A 24,888-nucleotide genomic window follows, 5' to 3' on the forward strand; every position below is an offset into this window, starting at 1 on the left:
ATATCAACACCATTATCCCAGAAACCCTAGACCCACTCCAGTTTGCATACCACCCAAACAGATCCACAGATGATGCAATCTCTATTGCACTCCACACTGCCCTTCCCACCTGGACAAACGGAACACCTGAGAATGCTATTCATTGACTACAGCTCAGCCGTTCAACACCATAGTGTCCTCAAAGCTCATCAATAAGCTGGGTGGACCCTGGGACTAAACACCTCCCTCTGCAACTGGATCCTGGACTTACTGACGGGCCGCCCAAGGTGGGGAGGGTAGGTTGCAACACATCTGCCATGCTGATCCTCAACACTGGAGCCCCCAGGGGTGCGTGCTCAGTCCCCTCTCCAAACACACCAAGACAGTCATGAAGAGGGCATGACAAAGCCTATTCCCCCTCAGGAACTAAAAAGATTTGGCATGGATCCTGAAGAGATCCTCAAAGGTTCTACAGCTGCACCACCGAGAGCATCTGGTTGAATCACTGCCTGGTATGGCAACTGCTCTGCTCACCGCAAGGCACTACAACAAAGCCTATTCCCCCTCAGGAAACTAAAAAGATTTGGATCTGAGATCTGAGGATCTGAGATCCTCAAAAGGTTCTACAGCTTCAACATCGAGAGCATCCTGACTGGTGGCATCACTACCTGGTACGGCAGCTGCTCAGCCTCTGACCGCAAGGCACTACAGAGGGTAGTGTGAACGGCTCAGTACATGACAGGGGCAAAGCTGCCTGCCATCCAGGACGTCTAAACCAGGCGGAAGGCCCTAAAAAGACCCCAGCCACCCCGGACACTACTACACCGCATGGCAGCTGGTACTGAGTGCCAAGTCTTGGACCAAAGGGCTTCTCAACAGTTATTACCCCCAAGCCATAACACTTCTGAACAGGTAACCAATGGTTACCTGGACTATTTACATTGTGTGCCTCCCTCCCCAACCCCTCTTTTACACTTCTGCTACTCTCTGTTTATCATATATGCATAGTCACTGTAAATACTACCTCAACAGTTACTTTAACATGTACATACTTCCTCAATCAGCCTGACTAACCAGTGTCTGTATAGAGCCTTGCTACTCTTATTTTCAAGTGTCTTTTTACTGTTGTTTTATTTCTTAACTTACACACACACACACACACACACACACACTACCCACCAGAGAAACAACAGCTGGTGCACGAAATGTAAGGAAATCTCTAGATTTTGCTCGCCAGAGATATACACACACACACACACAAAACCCACCAGAGGTATACACACACACACACACACACACACACACACACACACACACACACACACACACACACACACACACACACACACACACACACACACACACACACACTACCCACCAGAGCTACTATAGTCCACGTTTAACTGTTCCATCTCAGCTTTGTTAGTGGGGTTATAAATGTGTGCTGCTCGTGCTGTAAAAATTTACTTCAGAAGTTACCTGACACACTCTGTGTTTTAACGGTGTTAGGTGATTCACTTCAGCAGCAGGGGAAGGTGGCTCGTCGTTTCCTCAGCAATAAAGCTCTTCACAACATCCCCTTTAAGAGGCAGGATAGGGAGTCTTTGGAAATTGAATTTGTAAGGTGTAACCCCCCCCTCCCTCCCAACCCCTCTCTCTCATTCTCTTTCTGTCTCTCTCTCTCTCTCTCTTGTGTGCTCTGTCGCTGATTTCTCTCTCTGTCTCTCTGTCTCTCTGTCTCTCTGTCTCTGTCTATCTCTGTCTCTCTCTGTCTCTCTCTGTGCCTCTGCTCTCTCTCTCTCTCTGTCTCTCTCTGTTTGTCTCTCTGTCTCTCTCTGTCTCTCTCTCTCTCTGTCTCTCTGTCTCTCTCTCTGTCTCTCTCTCTGTCTCTCTGTCTCTGTCTCTCTCTGTCTCTCTCTGTCTCTGTCTGTCTCTCTCTCTGTCTCTCTCTGTCTCTCTCTGTCTGTGTCTCTCTGTCTCTCTCTCTGTCTCTCTCTCTGTCTCTCTCTCTGTCTCTCTCTCTGTCTCTCTCTGTCTCTCTCTCTCTGTCTCTCTCTGTCTCTCTCTCTCTGTGTCTCTCTGTCTCTTTCTCTCTGTCTCTCTCTGTCTCTCTCTCTGTCTCTCTCTCTGTCTCTCTCTGTCTCTCTGTCTGTCTCAGTTTTACCTACAGTGTGCTGAGAACCATTAATTAACAGCATTCTGATTCTACTCTGTTTTCTCCCATGCTAGTTGAAACAACCTGGAAAAGGTGTATTCTGTGATAAGGGATTTTATTTCCTCAGCTGTCGTTCTTGTTAAACACATCACAAAAGTTATTTTGTATTGTCTGCAACCATTCCTTTAATAGCTGATAGCTGACCTGATATCCCACATGCTGGTTAAAACCTATTTAGGCTAGGGGGCAGTATTTTGATGTTTGGATGAAAAACGTGCCCAAAGTAAACGGCCTATTTCTCAGGCCCAGAAGCTAGAATATGCATATAATTCTCAGATTAGGATCGAATACACTTTAAAGTTTCCAAAACTGTCAAAATATTGTCTGTGAGTATAACAGAACTGATATTGCAGGCGAAAACCTGAGGAAAATCCAACCCGGACGTGCTGTTTTTCCTGAAAGCTCTCAGTTCCATAGCATGCCTTCGCTCCATTTAAAGGGATATCAACCATATTCCTTTTCCTATGGCTTCCCATGGTGTGAACAGTCTTTAGACATAGTTTCAGGCTTTTATTCTGAAAATGAGCTGAGAATGATCACATCGCGTCAGCCAGATTTGTGCATGCGCGGGCGCCGGGAGCGAGACCTTTTCTTTCTCTCTTCTATTGTAAAGCCCTGTCCGGTTTAAATATTCAATTATTTATTGTAAAAACAACCTGAGGAAGGATTATAAGAAACGTTTGACGAACTTTACGGATACTATTTGGAATTTTCTGGCACGAGCCTGTGGATTACAGAACAAAACGCGCCAACCAAATGGAGGTTTTTGGATGTAAAGACAATCTTTACCGAACATAACGAACATTTATTGTGTAACTGGGAGTCTCGTGAGTGCAAACATACGAAGATCATCAAAGGTAAGTGATTAATTGTATTGCTTTTCTGACTTTCGTGACCAATTTACTTTATCGCATGGTTTGCTTTCACCGTAAAGCTTTTTTTTAAATCTGACACGCCGGCTGGATTAAAAAAACAAGTTAAGGTGTGTTTTTGTGTATTGCACTTGTGATTTCATGAAAATTAAATATTTTTAGCAATTTAATTTGAATTTGGCGCTCTGCAATTCACCGGATGTTGACGAAAATGATCCCGCTAACAGGATCTGTGTGGCCAGAGTTAAGACACTACTGTACTCTTCTGTTGCAGAGAACCTATTTTGGTTGAGACCACAGAGATCCTGTAATTCACTATTGTTGTATTTAATTGTGCGGTTGAGACATAGGCTACTGCTGCTGAGAACCATTGGTTCATTCTCCGATTCCACTTTATTTAAGCATTGAGCGCCAGACAGTCACAAAGGCCAGGCAGGCAGGAATATCCCCCTGACCAATTACCGAATTGCTTCTGTCTTCATACTGTATAGAACAGACAAGACTAGGATATAGCTGACAAACGTACTGTATACTGTAACACAGACAAGACGAGGATAGCTGACAAACGTACTGTATACTGTAACACAGACAAGACGAGGATAGCTGACTAAGATACCTCTCCCCCTCTCCCCTCTCTCTTTACCTCTCCCCTCTCTCTTTACCTCTCCCCTCTCTCCTCCTCTACCTCTCCCCTCTCTTTACCTCTCCCCTCTCTCCCCCTCTCTCTCTCCCTCTCTTTACCTCTCCCCTCTCTCCCTCTCTCTTTACCTCTCCCTCTCTCCCTCTCTCTTTACCTCTCCCTCTCCCTCTCTCTTTACATATCCCCCTCTCCCCTCTCTCTTTACCTCTCCCCCTCTCCCCTCTCTCTTTACCTCTCCCTCTCCCTCTCTCTTTACCTCTCCCCCTCTCCCATCTCTCTTTACCTCTCCCCCTCTCCCATCTCTCTTTACCTCTCCCCTCTCTCCCTCTGTCTTTATCTCTCCCTCTCCCTCTGTCTTTACCTCTCCCCCTCTCCCCTCTATCTTTACCTCTCCCCTCTGTCTTTACTTCTCCCCTCTCCCCTCTCTGTTTACATCTCCCCCTCTCTCTTTACATCTCCCCCTCTCCCCCTAACTCTACCTCTCCCCCTCTCCCCCTAACTCTTTACCTCCCCCTCTCTCTTTACCTCTCCCCCTCTCCCCTCTGTCTTTACCTCTCCCCCTCTCCCTCTCTCTTTACCTCTCCCCTCCCCCTCTCTCTTACCTCTCCCCCTCTCCCCTCTCTCTTTACCTCTCCCTCTCTCTACCTCTCCCTCTCTCTTACATCTCACCCTCTCCCCTCTCTCTTTACCTCTCCCCTCTCTCTTTACATCTACCCTCTCTCTATTTACCTCTCCCCCTCTCCCCTCTCCCTTTACCTCTTCCCCTCTCCCTTTACCTCTCCCCCTCTCCCTTTACCTCTCCCCCTCTCCCTTTACCTCTCCCCCTCTCTCTTTACCTCTCTCTCTCTCTCTTTACCTCTCCCCTCTCTCTTTACCTCTCCCTCTCTCTTTACATCTCACCCTCTCCTCTCTCTCTTTACCTCTCCCCTCTCTCTTTACATCTACCCTCTCTCTCTTACCTCTCCCCCTCTCCCCTCTCCCTTACCTCTCCCCTCTCCCCTCTCCCTTTACCTCTCCCCTCTCCCTTACCTCTCCCCTCTCCCTTTACCTCTCCCCTCTCCCTTTACCTCTCCCCTCTCCCTTTACCTCTCCCTCTCCCTTTACCTCTCCCCCTCTTCCCTTTCCTCTCCCTCCCTTTACCTCTCCCCCTCTCCCCCTCTCCTTTTCCTCTCCCCTCTCCCTTTACCTCTCCCCTCTCCTTTACCTCTCCCCCTCTCCCTTTCCTCCCCCTCTCCCTTTACCTCTCCCTCTCCTTACCTCTCCCCCTCCCTTTACCTCTCCCCCCCTCCCCTCTCTACTCTCCCCTCTCTCTTACCTCTCCCCTCTCTCTTTACATCTCACCCCTCCTCTCTCTCTTACATCTACCCTCTCTCTTTACCTCTCCCCCTCTCCCCTCTCCCTCTCCCTTTACCTCTCCCCTCTCCCCTCTCCCTTTACCTCTCCCCTCTCCCTTTACCTCTCCCCATCCCCTCTCTTTACATCTCCTCTCTCTTTACATCTCTCTTTACCTCTCCCCTCTCCCTTCCTCACCTCTCCCCCCCTCCCTTTTACCTCCTCCCCTCTCCCTTTACCTCCCCCCCTCTCCCCTCTCCCTTTACCTCTCCCCCTCTCTCTCTCTCTTACTCTCTCCCCCTCTCCCCTCTCCTTTTACCTCTCCCCCCTATCCCCTCTCTCTTACCTCTCTCCTCTTACATCTCTCTTACCTCTCCCCTCTCCTTTACCTCCCCTCTCCTCTCCCTTTACCTCTCCCCTCTCCCCTCTCTCTTTACCTCTCCCTCTCCTCTCTCGCTTTACCTCTCCCCCTCTCCCCTCTCTCTTTACATCTCCCCTCTCTCTTTACCCCTCTCTCTCTCTCTTTACCTCTCCCCCTCTTCCTCTGTCGGTCTTTGTGATGTGTCTCTGTTCTGCTGTTCCTGCTAGGAGATGATGGCCAGTCTAATCAGCCAGACCCCAGACCACCCTGTCCCCTTTCTCATCAGTCACCTGCAGACCAAGCCAGGCAGCCCCGGCAAGCTGCACAGAACACTGCCGGGCTCCGCCGCTCTGTGGGCCCAGAGCGATGCAGGTAGGAGCGCAGACACAGATTCATGTACACGTACACGCCTACACTCAGAAGCTCACGTAAACTCACAGAGCACGTGTGAGCAATCGTGTGCACACAAACGGTGTTGTTATAACTAACCTTGTTAGTAATGAGGTTCTATAGATGGGACACACAATTTAGTCCCATTCAAAATCCTATTTTTCCTAACCAATAACCCTTACCCTAACCTAACCTTAAACCCAAAACCTAACCTAAACCCTAAACCTAAACCTAGCTCCTAAACCTTAAAATAAGTCTAACACTAATTCTAACCTTAACCCTAAACCTAGCTCCTAATCCTAAACCTAAACCTAATTCTAACACTAATTTCAACCTTAACCTTAACCCTAAACCTAGCTCCTAATCCTAAACCTAACTCTAACACAAATTTTAACCTTAACCCTAAATCCCCTAAAAATAGCATTTGATCTTGTGGGGACCAACAAAATGTCCCCAGTTGGTGAAATGTGTGTTTGTTTACTATTCTTGTGGGGACTTCTGGTCCTCACACAAGTATAGTTAAACACATCCACACAAACACACACATTCCTAGTCATTGTGTGTACTACTGTTCCCGCGGTACCTTCTTCTCTCAGCAGAGAGTATAGGAGGTCCTGACTTCGGGAGTTACCAGAAGCCCTGGCAGATCCACCCGAACAAACCCAAGAAATCCAAGAGTGACCTGGCAGTGTCTAACATCTGCCTTCCTTCAGCAGAATCTAAGTCCTGTGAGTATAGTATATACTATATATACTATATCTACTATATCTGCTATATATACTATATCTGCTATATATACTATATCTGCTATATATACTATATCTGCTATATATACTATATATACTATATATACTATATATACTATATATACTATATATACTATATCTGCTATATATACTATATCTGCTATATATACTATATCTACTATATATACTATATATACTATATATACTATATCTGCTATATATACTATATCTGCTATATATACTATATCTGCTATATATACTATATCTGCTATATCTACTATATATACTATATCTACTATAGCTACTATATCTACTATAGCTACTATATATACTATATATACTATATCTAATATATCTACTATATATACTATATATACTATATATACTATATCTACTATATCTACTATATATACTATATCTACTATAGCTACTATATATACTATATCTACTATAGCTACTATATATACTATATATACTATATCTGCTATATATACTATATCTACTATATCTACTATATCTACTATATCTACTATATATACTATATATACTATATATACTATATCTGCTATATATACTATATCTGCTATATATACTATATCTGCTATATATACTATATCTGCTATATATACTATATATACTATATCTACTATATATACTATATATACTATATCTACTATATATACTATATATACCATATATACTATATCTACTATATCTACTATATCTACTATATCTACTATATCTACTATAGCTACTATATATACTATATATACTATATCTACTATAGCTACTATATATACTATATCTGCTATATATACTATATCTACTATATCTACTATATATACTATATCTACTATATATACTATATATACTATATCTGCTATATATACTATATATACTATATCTGCTATATATACTATATATACTATATATACTATATCTGCTATATATACTATATATACTATATCTGCTATATATACTATATATACTATATATACTATATCTGCTATATCTACTATATCTGCTATATATACTATATATACTATATATACTATATCTACTATATATACTAGATCTGCTATATATACTATATCTGCTATATATACTATATATACTATATCTACTATATCTACTATATCTGCTATATATACTATATATACTATATCTGCTATATATACTATATATACTATATATACTATATCTACTATATCTGCTATATATACTATATCTGCTATATATACTATATCTGCTATATATACTATATCTGCTATATATACTATATATACTATATCTGCTATATATACTATATCTGCTATATATACTATATATACTATATATACTATATCTGCTATATATACTATATATACTATATCTGCTATATATACTATATCTGCTATATATACTATATCTGCTATATATACTATATATACTATATCTGCTATATATACTATATATACTATATCTGCTATATATACTATATATACTATATCTGCTATATATACTATATATACTATATCTGCTATATATACTATATCTGCTATATATACTATATATACTATATATACTATATATACTATATCTGCTATATATACTATATCTGCTATATATACTATATATACTATATATACTATATCTGCTATATATACTATATATACTATATCTGCTGTATATACTATATATACTATATATACTATATCTGCTATATATACTATATATACTATATATACTATATATACTATATCTGCTATATATACTATATATGCTATATATACTATATATACTATATATACTATATCTGCTATATATACTATATATACTATATCTGCTATATATACTATATATACTATATATACTACATTTACATTTACATTTAAGTCATTTAGCAGACGCTCTTATCCAGAGCGACTTACAAATTGGTGAATTCACCTTTCTGACATCCAGTGGAACAGCCACTTTACAATAGTGCATCTAAATCATTAAGGGGGGTGGTGAGAAGGATTACTTATCCTATCCTAGGTATTCCTTGAAGAGGTGGGGTTTCAGGTGTCTCCGGAAGGTGGTGATTGACTCCGCTGTCCTGGCGTCGTGAGGGAGTTTGTTCCACCATTGGGGGCCAGAGCAGCGAACAGTTTTGACTGGGCTGAGCGGGAACTGTACTTCCTCAATGGTAGGGAGGCGAGCAGGCCAGAGGTGGATGAACGCAGTGCCCTTGCTTGGGTGTAGGGCCTGATCAGAGCCTGGAGGTACTGCGGTGCCGTTCCCCTCACAGCTCCGTAGGCAAGCACCATGGTCTTGTAGCGGATGCGAGCTTCAACTGGAAGCCAGTGGAGAGAGCGGAGGAGCGGGGTGACGTGGAGAGAACTTGGGAAGGTTGAACACCAGACGGGCTGCGGCGTTCTGGATGAGTTGTAGGGGTTTAATGGCACAGGCAGGGAGCCCAGCCAACAGCGAGTTGCAGTAATCCAGACGGGAGATGACAAGTGCCTGGATTAGGACCTGCGCCGCTTCCTGTGTGAGGCAGGGTCGTACTCTGCGGATGTTGTAGAGCATGAACCTACAGGAACGGGCCACCGCCATGATGTTGGTTGAGAACGACAGGGTGTTGTCCAGGATCACGCCAAGGTTCTTAGCGCTCTGGGAGGAGGACACAATGGAGTTGTCAACCGTGATGGCGAGATCATGGAACGGGCAGTCCTTCCCCGGGAGGAAGAGCAGCTCCGTCTTGCCGAGGTTCAGCTTGAGGTGGTGATCTACTATATATACTATATCTGCTATATATACTATATATACTATATCTACTATATCTACTATAGCTACTATATATACTATATCTGCTATATATACTATATCTGCTATATATACTATATCTACTATATATACTATATCTGCTATATATACTATATATACTATATCTACTATATCTACTATATCTACTATATATACTATATCTGCTATATATACTATATATACTATATCTACTATATCTACTATAGCTACTATATATACTATATCTGCTATATATACTATATCTACTATATCTACTATATATACTATATATACTATATATACCATATCTACTATATATATACTATATCTACTATATCTACTATAAATGATATATATACCATATCTACTATATATACTATATATACCATATCTACTATATCTACTATATCTACTATATCTACTATAGCTACTATATATACTATATATACTATATCTACTATAGCTACTATATATACTATATCTGCTATATATACTATATATACTATATCTACTATATCTACTATATCTACTATATCTACTATAGCTACTGTATGTACTATATCTACTATAGCTACTGTATATACTATAGCTACTGTATATACCATATCTACTATATCTACTATATATACTATATATACCATATCTACTATATCTGCTATATATACTATATATACCATATCTACTATATCTACTATATCTACTATAGCTACTATATATACTATAGCTACTGTATATACTATATCTACTATATCTACTATATCTACTATATCTACTATAGCTACTATATATACTATAGCTACTGTATATACTATATATACTATATCTACTATATATACTATATCTACTATATCTACTATAAATGATATATATACCATATCTACTATATCTACTATATCTACTATATATACTATAGCTACTGTATATACTATATATACTATATCTACTCTATCTACTATATATACTATATAAACTATATATATATACTATATATCTACTATATATATATCATATCTACTATTTATACTATATCTACTATATATACTATAGCTACCGTATATACAATATCTACGATATATACTATATCTACTATAGCTACTGTATCTACTATATCTACTATATCTACAGTCTGTCATGATAGAAGTCTTTGTTGTTTAAATGGCACCTCCATTAGTCCTCTCCGTTCCTCTGTCATTACCAATGGATGTTGTCAGCTGATGATGTGGCTGGTACCTGTCCTATACTCCCACCAGAAACCCCAGAACTCGGCATAATGACTGACGGTAAATTATACCAACAGGCGCAGGCACCTATGGTTCGTGTGCGACAGATTACAGCAGCGTTTTGATTGCAGCATTTAGTATTGATAGTTGTTGTACGCCAATGATTCGCCTCATTGGTTCTATGAAGGGTGATGTAATGAGGTTCTATAGATAACTGGGGACAGACTGAATGAAGGGTGATGTGATGAGGTTCTATAGATAACTGGGGACAGACTGAATGAAGGGTAATGTAATGAGGTTCTATAGATAACTGGGGACAGACTGAATGAAGGGTAATGTAATGAGGTTCTATAGATAACTGGGGACAGACTGAATGAAGGGTAATGTAATGAGGTTCTATAGATAACTGGGGACAGACTGAATGAAGGGTAATGTAATGAGGTTCTATAGATAACTGGGGACAGACTGAATGAAGGGTGATGTAATGAGGTTCTATAGATAACTGGGGACAGACTGAATGAAGGGTGATGTAACGAGGTTCTATAGATAACTGGGGACAGACTGAATGAAGGGTGATGTAATGAGGTTCTATAGATAACTGGGGACAGACTGAATGAAGGGTGATGTAATGAGGTTCTATAGATAACTGGGGACAGACTGAATGAAGGGTAATGTAATGAGGTTCTATTGATAACTGGGGACAGACTGAATGAAGGGTAATGTAATGAGGTTCTATAGATAACTGGGGACAGACTGAATGAAGGGTGATGTGATGAGGTTCTATAGATAACTGGGGACAGACTGAATGAAGGGTGATGTAATGAGGTTCTATAGATAACTGGGGACACACTGAATGAAGGGTGATGTAACGAGGTTCTATAGATAACTGGGGACACACTGAATGAAGGGTGATGTAAGGGACTCGTAGGTTGGGTCAAATGGATAGAGAGATGAAGTGGTTGGAGAAGGAGGGAAGGAGAGAGATGGGGAGAGGAGAAGGCGGCGATAGTGGAAAGAGAGAGAGAGAGATAGAAGGTGTGAGGCAAAGCGAGAGATAGAGAGAGACAGATCGAGACATATGGGAGGGAAAGGAGGGAGGAGAGAGATGGGGAGAGGAGAAGGCGATAGTGGAAAGAGAGAGAGAGAGATAGAAGGTGTGAGGCAAAGCGAGAGATAGAGAGAGACAGATCGAGACATATGGGAGGGAAAGGAGGGAGGAGAGGCAGAAACTTCAATAATTCAGTATTGCTCTCATTCTCATGCCAGTTCCAGTCTATTTCAGGTTGCGGTCAGACCATCTCTCACAATCAGGAGGAAAGGAAAGAGAGGACGTATGTCTCCTCTGGCTGCTTCTCCCTGCCACTCTCTCTCTCTTTGTTCCTTAAAGCTTTGTCAGTCTGGCAAAATACATGAAACAAGAGCTGTGCTCTTCGCAAAGCTGCACCAGAACATAATGGGCTTATATACTTATTATTCAGTACGTCATTTAGAGGATTTTTTTGTTTTCTGTAACAAACCGACCTGTAAACGAAGAAACAAAAATTCTAAAGGATAAGTTCAAATGGAAGACAACAGTTAAAAAATGAGAGTTCTATGCCACGAAATAAAATGTTGTTGTCAGTAGGTATCTCTCCTTACCTTCTCTGTTGGTATATAATCGAACCCACGATCCTGGCATTGCAAGTGCCATGCCCTAATAACTGAGCCACACGGGACCACAGGATACCCTCCTCATCTAATCCCAGAGAGAGAGAGAGAGAGAGGGAGGGAGAGAGGGAGGGAGAGAGGGAGGGAGGGAGGGAGAGAGAGAGGGAGGGAGGGAGGGAGGGAGGGAGGGAGGGAGGGAGGGAGGGAGGGAGAGAGGGAGGGAGAGAGAGAGAGAGAGGGAGAGAGAGAGGAGAGAGAGAGAGAGGAGAGAGAGAGAGAGAGGGAGGGAGAGAGAGAGAGAGAGGGAGGGAGAGAGAGAGAGGGAGGGAGGGAGAGAGAGAGAGAGAGAGAGAGAGAGGGAGGGAGGGAGGGAGGGAGGGAGAGAGGGAGGGAGGGAGGGAGGGAGGGAGGGAGGGAGAGGGAGGGAGGGAGGGAGAGGGAGAGGAGAGAGAGAGAGAGAGAGAGAGAGAGAGAGAGAGAGAGAGAGAGAGAGAGAGAGAGAGAGAGAGAGAGAGAGAGAGAGAGAGAGAGAGAGAGAGAGAGAGAGAGAGAGAGAGAGAGAGAGAGAGAGAGAGAGAGAGAGAGAGAGAGAGAGAGAGAGAGAGAGAGAGAGAGAGAGAGAGAGAGAGAGAGAGAGAGAGAGAGAGAGAGAGAGAGAGAGAGAGAGAGAGAGAGAGAGAGAGAGAGAGAGAGAGAGAGAGAGAGAGAGAGAGAGAGAGAGAGAGAGAGAGAGAGAGAGAGAGAGACAGAGAGAGAGAGAGAGAGAGAGAGAGAGAGAGAGAGAGAGAGAGACTAAATTCAATAACCACCTAAAAAGGGATGCGATTCCCAAGCTTCCACAACAAACCATCACCTACAGAGTACCCTAAGTACGTTGGGTCCTGGGGCTCTGTTCACAAACACTGGCTCTCAAGAGAAGACAAGCTATGTAGGCTGGCCCGCAAAATGGAGGGAAACTAAAGCTGCACTTCCTAACCCTCCTGCCAAATGTATGACCAATCCAATTCTGATAAACCCCATATCTATTGGGTGAAATAATTACAGTGTGCAATCAGAGCAGCAAGATTTGGGCAACCAGTGAATAAACAATACCATTGTGAATACAACCCAAATATATGAAAATGTTTCTTGAAAAATTGTAACTATTTCAGCACGTCATTGCAACGCTGAAAATAGACTTAATATGACATTTGAAATGTCTCTATTACTTATAAACTTTGTTTTTTTTTTAGTCTTCACTTTTCATTGTTTATTTCTTTTTATTAATTAATTAATTAATGTTGGTGGAGGCTCCGTACTGTCTGACGGTTGGTGGAGGCTCCGTACTGTCTGACGGCTGGTGGAGTGTCTCCGTACGTCTGACGGTTGGTGGAGGCTCCGTACTGTCTGACGGTTGGTGGAGGCTCCGTACTGTCTGACGGTTGGTGGAGGCTCGTACTGTCTGACAGTTGGTGGAAGCTCCGTACTGTCTGACGGTTGGTGGAGGCTCCGTCTGGTCTGACGGTTGGTGGAGGCTCCGTAATGTCTGACGGTTGGTGAGGCTCCGTACTGTCTGACGGTTAGTGGAGGCTCCGTACTGTCTGACGGGTTGTGGAGGCTCCGTACTGTCTGATGGTGGTTGGTGGAGGCTCCTTACTGTCTGACAGTTGGTGGGAGGCTCCTTACTGTCTGATGCGGTTGTTGGTGGTGGAGGTCTGCATCGTCTGTCAGTTGTTGTTGAGGCCTGTATCGTCTGACAGTTGTTGGCAGTGGAGGCCCGCACTGTCTGTCAGTTGTTGGTTGAGGCCCGCACTGTCTGACAGTTGTTGTTGGTGGAGGTCCGTACTGTCTGGACGGTTGGTGGAGGCCCATCATGGACAGTGCTGGTGGAGGGCTCTTTACTGTTCTGACAGTTGGTGGAGGCCCGCATCGTCTGACAGCTGCTGTTGGTTGAGGTCTGCACTGTCTGACAGTTGTTGGTGGAGGCCCGCATCTGTGTCAGTTGTTGTTGGAGGCCCGGCACTGTCTGACGGTTGTGGTGGTAGAGGCCCACGTCTGTCAGTTGTTGGTTGAGGCTCCGCACTGTCTGACAGTTGTTGCTGGTGGAGGCCCGCATCGTCTGTCAGTTGTTGGAGGCCTGTGATTGTCTGACAGTTGGTGGAGGCTACTACTGTCTGGACAGCTGTTGGTGGAGGCCTGCATTGCCTGACAGCTGTTGGTGGAGGCGTCTGGACAGTTGCTGGTGGAGGCTCCGTACTGTCTGACAGTTGTTGTTGGAGGCTCCGTACTGTCTGACAGTTGTTGTTGGTGGAGGCTCCGTACTGTCTGTCAGTTGTTGGTGGAGGCTCCGTACTGTCTGACAGTTGGTGGAGGCTCCGTACTGTCTGACGGTTGTTGGTGGTGGAGGCTCCGCACTGTCTGTCAGTTGTTGGTTGAGGCTCCGTACTGTCTGACAGTTGTTGTTGGTGGAGGCTCCGTACTGTCTGTCAGTTGTTGGAGGCTACTTACTGTCTGACAGTTGGTGGAGGCTCCGCACTGTCTGACAGTTGCTGGTGGAGGCTCCGCACTGTCTGACAGTTGTTGGTGGAGGCTCCGTACTGTCTGACAGTTGTTGGTGGAGGCTCCGTACTGTCTGACAGTTGTTGGTGGAGGCTCCGTACTGTCTGACAGTTGTTGGTGGAGGCTCCGTACTGTCTGACGGTTGTTGTTGGTGGAGGCTCCTTACTGTCTGACAGTTGGTGGAGGCTCCGCACTGTCTGACTACAGGTTGCTCCGTACTGCAGTACCCTAATCCCTAGTACAAAACCGTAGTGCCTAGTAACGTATCCCTAATTCCTGAACCCAAGGCTCTACAGAACCTGTCCCGTAGTGATGTTGGGAGAATACATTCACTAACTCCTGAACTTTAATACATCTACTAACCCTGAACCTTAATACATATACTAACTCCTGAACCTTAAACATCTACTAATCTCCTGAACTCCAATAACACCAACTCCTTGAACCTTAACACATCTACTAACCTTGAATTTTAAATACATCTACTAACTCCTTGAACCTTTATCACATCTAATAACTCCTGAACCTTAATACATACTAACAACCTCCTGAACCTCCTAATATCATATATACTAACTCCTGAACCTAATAATACCCATTAACTCCTCTGAACTTTAACACATCTAATAACCCTGAATCTTAATACATTCACTAACTCCTGAACTCAATATCTACTAACTCCTGAACCTTAATACATCTACTAACTCCTGAACCTTAATACATATACTTACTCCTGAACCTTAACACATCTACTAACTCCTGAACCTTTGTGAATACAGACTACAGTTTAGTGCGTGAAAGTTCCTTGGCATTTTGTCTCCCGCTGATTCACTTTTCTGCTCTTCACAGGTATCGCTGTTTCTGATGAACGTGACCAGGTAACGACTTACAACTGCAGTCGTGTTTCTTTTTAAATGTACATCATGAAAATGGTTGTTTGTTGTGTTTTTGTGTTTGTGCGCGGTTTCTGTGTGGCGCTCAGTTGGTAGAGCATGTGGTGCTTTCAACGCTAGGGTTGAGGTTTTGATTCCCACGGGAATGTGTGTGCGTGTATGTGTGTGTGTATGTGTATGTGTGCGTGTGCGTGTGTGCGTGTGCGTGTGCGTGTACATGTGTGTGTGTGTGTGTGTGTGAAAATAATGACATGCAACAATCTCATGGGACCGACACCCATCCTGTAAAACTTTAATAAGCTCCTCTTTCTGTAGGAAAAAATCTTGGTTTTATACACTGTCTGGCCCTGGTTCTACCTCAACACAATAATGAGAGAACTCAGTTTGTAGGGAGACAAAACATTTGATTTGATCACTGGGGCCGAGCTTCCTGCCATCCAGGACCTCTATACCAGGTGGTGTCAAAGGAAGGCCCAAAGAATTGTCTAAGACTCCAGTCACCCAAATCATAGACTGTTCTTTCTGCCACCACACGGCAAGCGGTACCGGAGCACCAAGTCGAGGTCCAAAAGGCTCCTTGACAGCTTCTACCTCCAAGTCATACATCTGCTGAACAATCAATCAAATGGCTACCAAGACTATTTACATTGAACCTCCCCTCCCCTCTTCACTTTGTTTTGTACAGTGCTGCTAGTCAGTGTTTATTATCTATGCATAGTCACTTTTTTTTGTCGATGGTGAGTCCTCCAGATGGATAGTTGTGTTTGTCGATGGTGAGTCCTCCAGATGGATAGTTGTGTTTGTCGATGGTGAGTCCTCCAGATGGATAGTTCTGTTTGTCGATGGTGAGTCCTCCAGATGGATAGTTCTGTTATATGCCTGTATGCCTGCAGTTCGACAGATTGTTTTTATTGTATTGATGATTGGGTTGTATTGATGTTTGGGTTGTATTGGGTTGTATTGATGTTTGGGTTGTATTGGGTTGTATTGATGTTTGGGTTGTATTGATGTTTGGGTTGTATTGAGTTGTATTGATGTTTGGGTTGTATTGATGTTTGGGTTGTATTGAGTTGTATTGATGTTTGGGTTGTATTGGGTTGTATTGATGTTTGGGTTGTATTGAGTTGTATTGAGTTGTATTGATGTTTGGGGTGTATTGATGATTGGGTTGTATTGATGTTTGGTTGTAATTGGGGTGTCTTGATGTTTGGGGTGTATTGAGTTGTATTATTGTTTGGGTTGTATTGGGTTGTATTGATGATTGGGTTGTTTTTTGAGTTGTATTGATTATTAGTTGTATTGGGGTTGTATTGATGTTTAGTTGTATTGGTTGTATTGATGTTTGGGTTGTATTGATGTTTGTTGTATTGGGTTGTATTGATGTTTTTGTTGTATTGAGTTGTATTGATGATTGGGTTGTATTGATGTTTGGGTTGTATGGGTTGTATTGATGTTTGGGTTGTATTGAGTTGTATTGATGTTTGGGTTGTATTGGGCTGTATTGATGTTTGGGGTGTATTGATGTTTGGGGTGTATTGATGATTGGGTTGTATTAAGGTCTTGATGATTGGTTGTATTGGGTGTCTTGATGTTTGGGTTGTATTGATGTTTGGGTTGTATTGATGTTTGGGTTGTATTGATGTTTGGGTTGTATTGGGTTGTATTGATGTTTGGGTTGTATTGAGTTGTATTGAGCTGTATTGATGTTGGGTGTATTGATGATTGGGTTGTATTGATGTTTGGTTGTATTGGGGTGTCTTGATGTTTGGGGTGTATTGATGTTTGGGGTGTATTGATGATTGCCAGTTGTGTCCGATGATTGGGTTGTGTTGGGTGTCTTGATGTTTGGGGTGTATTGATGTTTGGGTTGTATTGATGTTTGGGTTGTATTGATGTTTGGGTTGTATTGGGTTGTATTGATGTTTGGGGTGTATAGAGTTGTATTGATGTTTGGGGTGTATTGATGATTGGGTTGTATTGATGATTGCTGTTGGGTGTCTTGATGGTTTGGGGTGTATTGATGCTTGGGTTGTCTTGGGTTCATTGTATTGGTTGTATTGATGTTGGGGTGTTCAGGATGTTTGGGGTGTATTGATGATTGGGTTGTATTAAATGTGATGGTTGGGGTGTATTGATGATTGGGTTGTATTGATGTTTATTGTATTGGGTGTCTTGATGTTTGGGGTGTATTGATGCTTGGGTTGTCTTGGTCCATTGGGTTGTATTGGGTTGTATTGATGTCGGGTTGTATTGGGTTGTATTGATGTTTGGGTTGTATTGATGTTCGGGTTGTCTTGGGTCTTATTGGGGTGTATTGGGTTGTATTGGGTTGTATTGATGTTTGGTTGTATTGGGTTGTATTGGGTCTTATTGGGTGGTATTGGGTTGTATTGGGTTGTATTGATGTTTGGATTGTATTGGGTTGTATTGGGTCTTATTGGGTTGTATTGATGTTTGGGTTGTATTGATGTTTGGGTTGTATTGATGCTCGAGTTGTCTTGGGCCTTATTGAGGTGTATTGGGTTGTATTGATGTTTGGATTGTATTGGGTTGTATTGGGTCTTATTAGGTGGTATTGGGTCGTATTGGGTTGTATTGATGTTTGGGTTGTATTGGGGTGTGTTTGGGTTGTTTTGGGGTGTGTTTGGGTTGTTTTGGGGTGTGTTTGGGTTGTATTGGGTTGTTTTGGGGTGTGTTTGGGTTGTATTGGGTTGTTTTGGGGTGTGTTTGTGTTGTATTGGATTGTTTTGGGGTGTGTTTGGGTTGTATTGATGTTTGGGTTGTATTGGGTTGTATTGATGTTTGGGTTGTATTGGGTTGTATTGATGTTTGGGTTGTATTGGGTCTTATTGGGTTGTATTTGGTTGTATTGGGTTGTATTGATTTTTGGGTTGTATTGATGTTTGGGTTGTATTGGGTTGTATTGGGTCTTATTGGGTTGTATTGGGTTGTATTGATGTTTGGGTTGTATTGGGTCTTATTGGGTTGTATTGATTTTTGGGTTGTATTGATGTTTGGGTTGTATTGGGTCTTATTGGGTCGTATTGGGTTGTATTGGGTTGTATTGATGTTTGGGTTGTATTGGGTTGTATTGATGTTTGGGTTGTATTGGGTTGTATTGGGTTGTATTGGGTTGTATTGGGTTTTATTGATGTTTTGGTTGTATTGGGTCTTATTGGGTTGTATTGAGTTGTATTGATTATTGGGTTGTATTGGGTTTTATTGGGTCTTAATGGGGTGCATTGGGTTGTATTGATGTTTGGGTTGTATTGCACTTCCCCCATTCTCATGATCTCTCATGATACCTCCCTCTTTGTTTTGATAGCGTCTATATTTAATATCTGGCTAGGAAGTATCATCGTCAAACACTCAGATTGTCATATGGACATTACAATTACAATCTCTTTTTCTCCCTTTCTCCCCGTCCCTCCAGAACCTGGGGGGGTATAACTCAGTGCTGCAGCCCAGGGTGGTGGGGGAGTGGGTGGGCAGGGAGGAGGAAGACCCCGACCCACTGGCAGCAGAGATGCTCCAACCCCCAGTCCCCAGGACCAAGACTGAGGCTTGGGGGAGCGCTGATAGCAGCCCTGCCGGAAGGTAGGAGAGAAAATGAAGGGTGTGTGTGTGTGTAATGTGTGTGTGTGGAGGAGAGGGGAGGAGTGTGAGTGTGGGAGGGGGTAGTGGGGAGTTTTTGTGTGTGTGTGTGCCAATTAAGATTGATTTATGCTCTAGCTGGAATGGAGAAGGGGACATTGTCTTTGTTCTGAAAGGCACCCGAGTCCCTATATCGTGCACTACCCATAGGGCTCTGGTCATGGGCTCTGGTCAAAGGAAGTGCATTATACAGGGATTGGGGTGACAATTGGGACGCAGCCTTGTTTTGGGATCAGAAACTTGAATCCTATTTCCTAGGCCGTCATTGTAAATAAGAATTTGTTCTTAACTGACTTGCCTAGTTAAATAAAGGTAAAATAAAAATAAAAAAAAACAACCAGGATCAAAACATGTGTTTGAATGACGCTGTACCCGTTTTACCACGGACTACTACATCTAAACCTCGTTGAGCTCGGCTCAGACACTTTTTAAATTCCCAAGTTATTAGCCTGGTTCCCAGATCTGTTTTTTTTGTGTGTTCTTTCCGTCTCCATTGCTCTACCTTCTGAAGCCAAACGTTTTGAATGAGTTGGCATGATGGCACAAACCGACTGGCACTCAGGCTAGACGAAGTCAGTCTATGTAAAGGGGATTCCTGTCTTTTTGGTGTTATATAACCCACTACTATTAAAGTAATCCAATCTAATCTAAATTAATGTTTTTTGTAAAACTGCACAGGCCGCCCCCTCTCTCTCTCCAAGGCCCGCTTCCAGATGTTGCCACGGTGATATTAACTGTGGGACTGTGAGGAGGGGGGGGGGGCGGTGTGTGTGTGTGTGTGGTGTGTGTGTGTGTGTGTGTGTGTGTGTGTGTGTGTGCGCTCCGTGTTAGGTGACCATTTGGGATGTAGCTAATTAGAGAGGATCAGATATTAAATCATAAATCACACACACACACACACACACACACACACACACACACCACACACACACACACACACACACACAGCTATTTGAAACCTCATTAGGTTATTCCGTCATTTGATTAGTGGGAGACATCCTGATGTTTGTGGTATCAGATTGGGGAAAGATGTATGTGTGTGCGCCTGTATGTAATGATAATTATAATATATACTGATCTTATACGTGCCAATTAAGCTGGAACATTTCTACATTTCTGGGATGTTTTCTTTCAGATGATGAAACATGGGACCAACACTGTTTATATTTTTGTTCAGTGCCTTTGGGAGGTATTCAGACCCCTTGACTTTTTCAAACATTTTATTACAGTATATTTATTACATTATATCCTTATTCTAAAATGGAGAAAATAAAACATTTTTTCTCATCAATCGACACACAATAACCCCATAATGACAAAGTAATAATGACAAAGTGAAAAGAGGTTTTTAGATTTTTTTTTGTGCAAATTATAAAAAATAAAAAAGAAACAAAGACCTTATTTACATTATTTACATATTTACAAGTATTCAGCATATTTACAACATATTTACAAGTATTCAGATCCTTAGTTATGAGTCTATAAATTGAGCTCAGGTGCATCCTGTTTCCATTGATCATCCTTGAGATGTTTCTACAACTTGATTGGAGTCCACCTGTGAGAACCTTCCAGAAGGACAACCATCTCTGCAGCACTCTACCAATCAGGCCTCTGATATAACCAAGATTGAAAGCTTTGGCCTGAATGTCAAATGTCATGTCTGGAGAAACCCTGGCACCATCCCTATGGTGAAGTATGGTGGTGGCAGCATCATGCTGTGGAGATGTTTTTCAGTGGCAGGGACTGGGAGACTAGTCATGATCCAGGAAAATATGAACGGAGAAAATTACAGAGAGATCCTTGATGAAAACCTGTTCCAGATCGCTCAGGACCTCAGTCTGGGGCGAAGGTTCACCTTCCAACAGGACAACAACCCTAAGCACACAGCCATGACAACGCAGGAGTGGCTTCGGGACAAATCTCTGAATGTCTTTAAGTGGCCCAGCCAGAGCCTGGACTTGAACCTGATCAAACATCTCTGGAGAGATCTGCAAATATCTGTTCAGCAACGCTCCCCATCCAACCTGACAGAGCTTGAGAGGATCTGCATCGAAGAATGGGAGAAACTCACCAAATACAGGTGTGCCAAGCTTGTAACATCATACTCAAGAAGACTCAAGGCTGTAATCGTTGCAAAAGGTGCTTCAACAAAGTACTGAATAAAAGGTCTGAATCCTTATATAAATGTGACATTTCAGTTTTATTGGTTTTATAAATTAGCACAAATTTAAAAAAAAAACTGTTTTTGCTTTGTCATTATGGGTATTGTGATGTCATTATGGGGTATTGTGATGTCATTATGGGGTATTGTGATGTCATTATGGGGTATTGGGTTTAGATTGATGAGGGGCAAAATACTATTTAATCAATTTTAGAATAATGCTGCAACGTAAACAAAATGTGGAAAAAGTCAAGGGGTCTGAATACTTTCTGAATGCACTGAATATAATACAATAATATATAATAATATACATTAATATAATATACATTCATCAAAAATATGAACGCAACATGTAAAGTGTTGGTACCATGTTTCATGAGCTGAAATAAAAGACCCAGAAATGTTGTTCACCAATGTGCTTACATCCCTGTTAGTGAGCATTTCTGCTTTCCCAAGATAATCCATCCACCTGACAGGTGTGGCATATCAAGTAGCTGATTAAACAGTATGATCATTACACAGGTGCGCCTTGTGCTGGGGGACAATAAAAGGCCACTCTAAAATGTGCCGTTTTTGTCAGGATTTGGCCAGGGTTGTTCCGGGTTTTGGTCACTAGATGCCCCCATTGTGCTTTTTGACCTTATGTTTTTTCCCTTGTTCCCCATTATTATTTGCACCTGTGCCTCGTTTACCCTGATTGTATTTAAACCCTTAGTTTCCCTCAGTTCTGTGCTCTGTGTTTGTATGTTAGCACCCAGCCCTAGTGTTCTGTGTATTCTTGTCGATTCCGGTGGATGCTCTTGTGGAATTCTGTTTTTGTTTTCGAGTATCTCTTGAGGCTTTTTGTGCTATTCCTACCACCTTTTGGATTTGCCATTTTTTGTATTGAAGGACTTCTCCTTTTTACTTTATTAAATACACCGTCTTAAGTACTGCTGTGTCTGCCTCATCTTCTGGGTTCTGCTGACTATTCGTGGCTCAGTTGGTTAAGTGACTTTTTCTCACTCCGGAGACCCAGGTTCGTAACCGGGTCCTGACAGTTTTGTCACATAACACAATGCCACAGATGTTTCAGGAATGTCCACCAGAGCTGCTGCCAAGTAATTTAATGTTCATTGCTCTACCATAAACTGTCTCCAACGTCGTTTTAGAGAATTTAGCAGTATGTCCAACCGGTCTCTCGACCACAGACCACGTGTAACCACGGCAGCCCAGGACCTCCACACGCGTGATCGTCTGAGACCAGCCTTCTAGACAGCTGAGGAACCTGTGGGTTTGCACAACTGAATAATTTCGGCACAAACTGTCAAAAACTGTCTCAGGGAAGCTCATCTGCGTGCTCGCTAGGGTCTTGACCTGACTGCAGCTTGGCATCGTAACCAAATTCAGTGGTCAAATACTCACCTTCAGTTGGAGAAACGTGCTCTTCACGGATGAATTACAGTTTCAACTGAACCGTGCGTATGGCAGACAGCGTGTAAGGCGTTGAGTGGGCGAGCGGTTAGCTGATGTCAACGTTGTGAACAGAGTGCCCCATGGTGGCGGTGGGGTTATGGTTTGGGCAGGCACAAACTACGGACAACGAACACAATTGCATTTATCGATGGTAATTTGTAGCCTAGTGGTTAGAGCATTGGACTAGTAACTGAAAGGTTGCAAGTTCAAATCCCCTAGCTGACAAGGTACAAAATCTGTCGTTCTGCCCCTAAACAGGCAGTTAACCCACTGTTCCTAGGCCGTCATTGAAAATAAGAATTTGTTCTTAACTGACTTGCCTAGTAAAATAAAGGTAAAAAAAAAGGATCTGTACACAATTTTTGGAAGCTGAAAATGTCCCAGCTCTTCCATAGCCTGCATACAGGTTTTAAATTCTCTAGTACAGCCAATATTGAAGGCTATTAAATGATTCTCAAAGATGCCCTCTGGTGGTCAAACTAGCATTAATGGTACCAGTGGTTGGCACAATTCCAACATGCCATAATATTACATATTATATTATAGAATATTACGGACGCCCACAAAACACGCAACTCTCTCACCACGAGGCAACCAGCCACCCTTTTTCCTGGCCATCTAAACGTACCAGGAAATACTCTTGGCTGTGGATATAATATCCTATCCAACCCAACCTAGGTCCCCTCGAACTCCTCCCCTTCTCAGTTTAACCCCACCTCCCCTGTTTGAACCACTCCCCTTCCAGTTGTAACCACCCCCCCTCCGGTTGTAACCACTCCCCTTCCTGTTGTAACCACTCCCCTTCCTGTTGTACCACTCCCCTTCCTGTCTCTGCAGTGGGAAGAGTAAAGGGTTGAAGCAGCAGCAGCAGCACCACAAGAGGCTCCTGGCGGCCATGTTGTCCCAAGAATCCTTTGACTCCGCCCATAGCTCCGCCCCCTCACTCACTGAGGAGGAGATGGAAGATGAGGACGATGTCATGGAGCTGCTGGGTCTGTCTACTTCCTTCCTGTTCAATAATACTAACAACTACAAAAACACATCAGACCCAATACAGATTCACTGATTCATAGATACCAATGTCAAAACACATCAGTGACAATAATGACTATTTTTACAGAGAGCCATTGAGCTTCCTCACCACAGCTGACTTGGATAATACATGAAACTAGATAGTCAAACACATACACTCTCTCTCTCTCTTTCTCTCTTTCTCTCTCTCTCTCTCTCTCTCTCTCTCTCTCTCTCTTTCTCTCTCCCTCTCTCCTCTTTCTCTCTTCCTCTCTCTTTTTTTCTTTCTCTCTACCTCTCTCTCTCTCTCTCTTTTTCAAATGGGCTTTATTGGCACGGTAAACAAGTGAAATAAACAAATGTAACAACATCAACTAAAAAGTATTAGAATTTAACAGTAAATATATTACTAAAAATGTGCAACTAGTTGTAGCAGAGGTAGATAAATAACCATAAATATGGGTTGTATTTACAATGGTGTTTGTTCTTCACTGGTTGCCCTTTTCATGTGGCAACAGGTCACAAATCTTGCTGCTGTGATGGCACACTGGAATTTCAATATGTGTCTCTAATATGGTCATACATTTGGCAGGAGGTTAGGAAGTGCAGCTCAGTTTCCACCTCATTTTGTGGGCAGTGTGCACATAGCCTGGCTTCTCTTGAGAGCCATGTCTGCCTACGACGGCCTTTCTCAATAGCAAGGCTATGCTCACTGAGTCTGTACATAGTCAAAGCTTTCCTTAAGTTTGGGTCAGTCACAGTGGTCAGGTATTCTGCCACTGTGTACTCTCTGTTTAGGGCCAAATAGCATTCTAGTTTGCTCTGTTTTTGGTTAATTCTTTCCAGTATGTTAAATAGTTATCTTTAACCATAATGTGGTTGGGTTTAATTGTGTTGCTTAATTGTGTCTGTTTGTGCTTGTAGAACCGAGCGAGACCCATAAACAGCTTGCTGAGGGGACTCTTCTCCAGGTTCATCTCTCTGTAGGTGAGGGCCTTGTGGTGGAAG

General features: G+C 42.6%; 1 protein-coding gene across 1 annotated transcript; it reads left to right on the forward strand.

Moving 5' to 3' along the window:
- Positions 1–296: 296 nt before the first annotated feature.
- Positions 297–24,888, forward strand: LOC135534822 (uncharacterized protein C8orf34 homolog; the record flags this gene model as incomplete). Its single annotated transcript, XM_064961654.1, is given in 8 exon segments — positions 297–327; positions 581–693; positions 5,627–5,771; positions 6,386–6,517; positions 15,556–15,606; positions 19,055–19,215; positions 23,714–23,861; positions 24,805–24,888. Coding segments are annotated over 8 exon segments (865 nt in total), but the record flags the coding sequence as incomplete, so codon positions are not given.

This window comes from Oncorhynchus masou, unplaced genomic scaffold (genome assembly GCF_036934945.1).
Source record: "Oncorhynchus masou masou isolate Uvic2021 unplaced genomic scaffold, UVic_Omas_1.1 unplaced_scaffold_3983, whole genome shotgun sequence".
NCBI classification, from domain to species: Eukaryota; Metazoa; Chordata; class Actinopteri; order Salmoniformes; family Salmonidae; genus Oncorhynchus; species Oncorhynchus masou.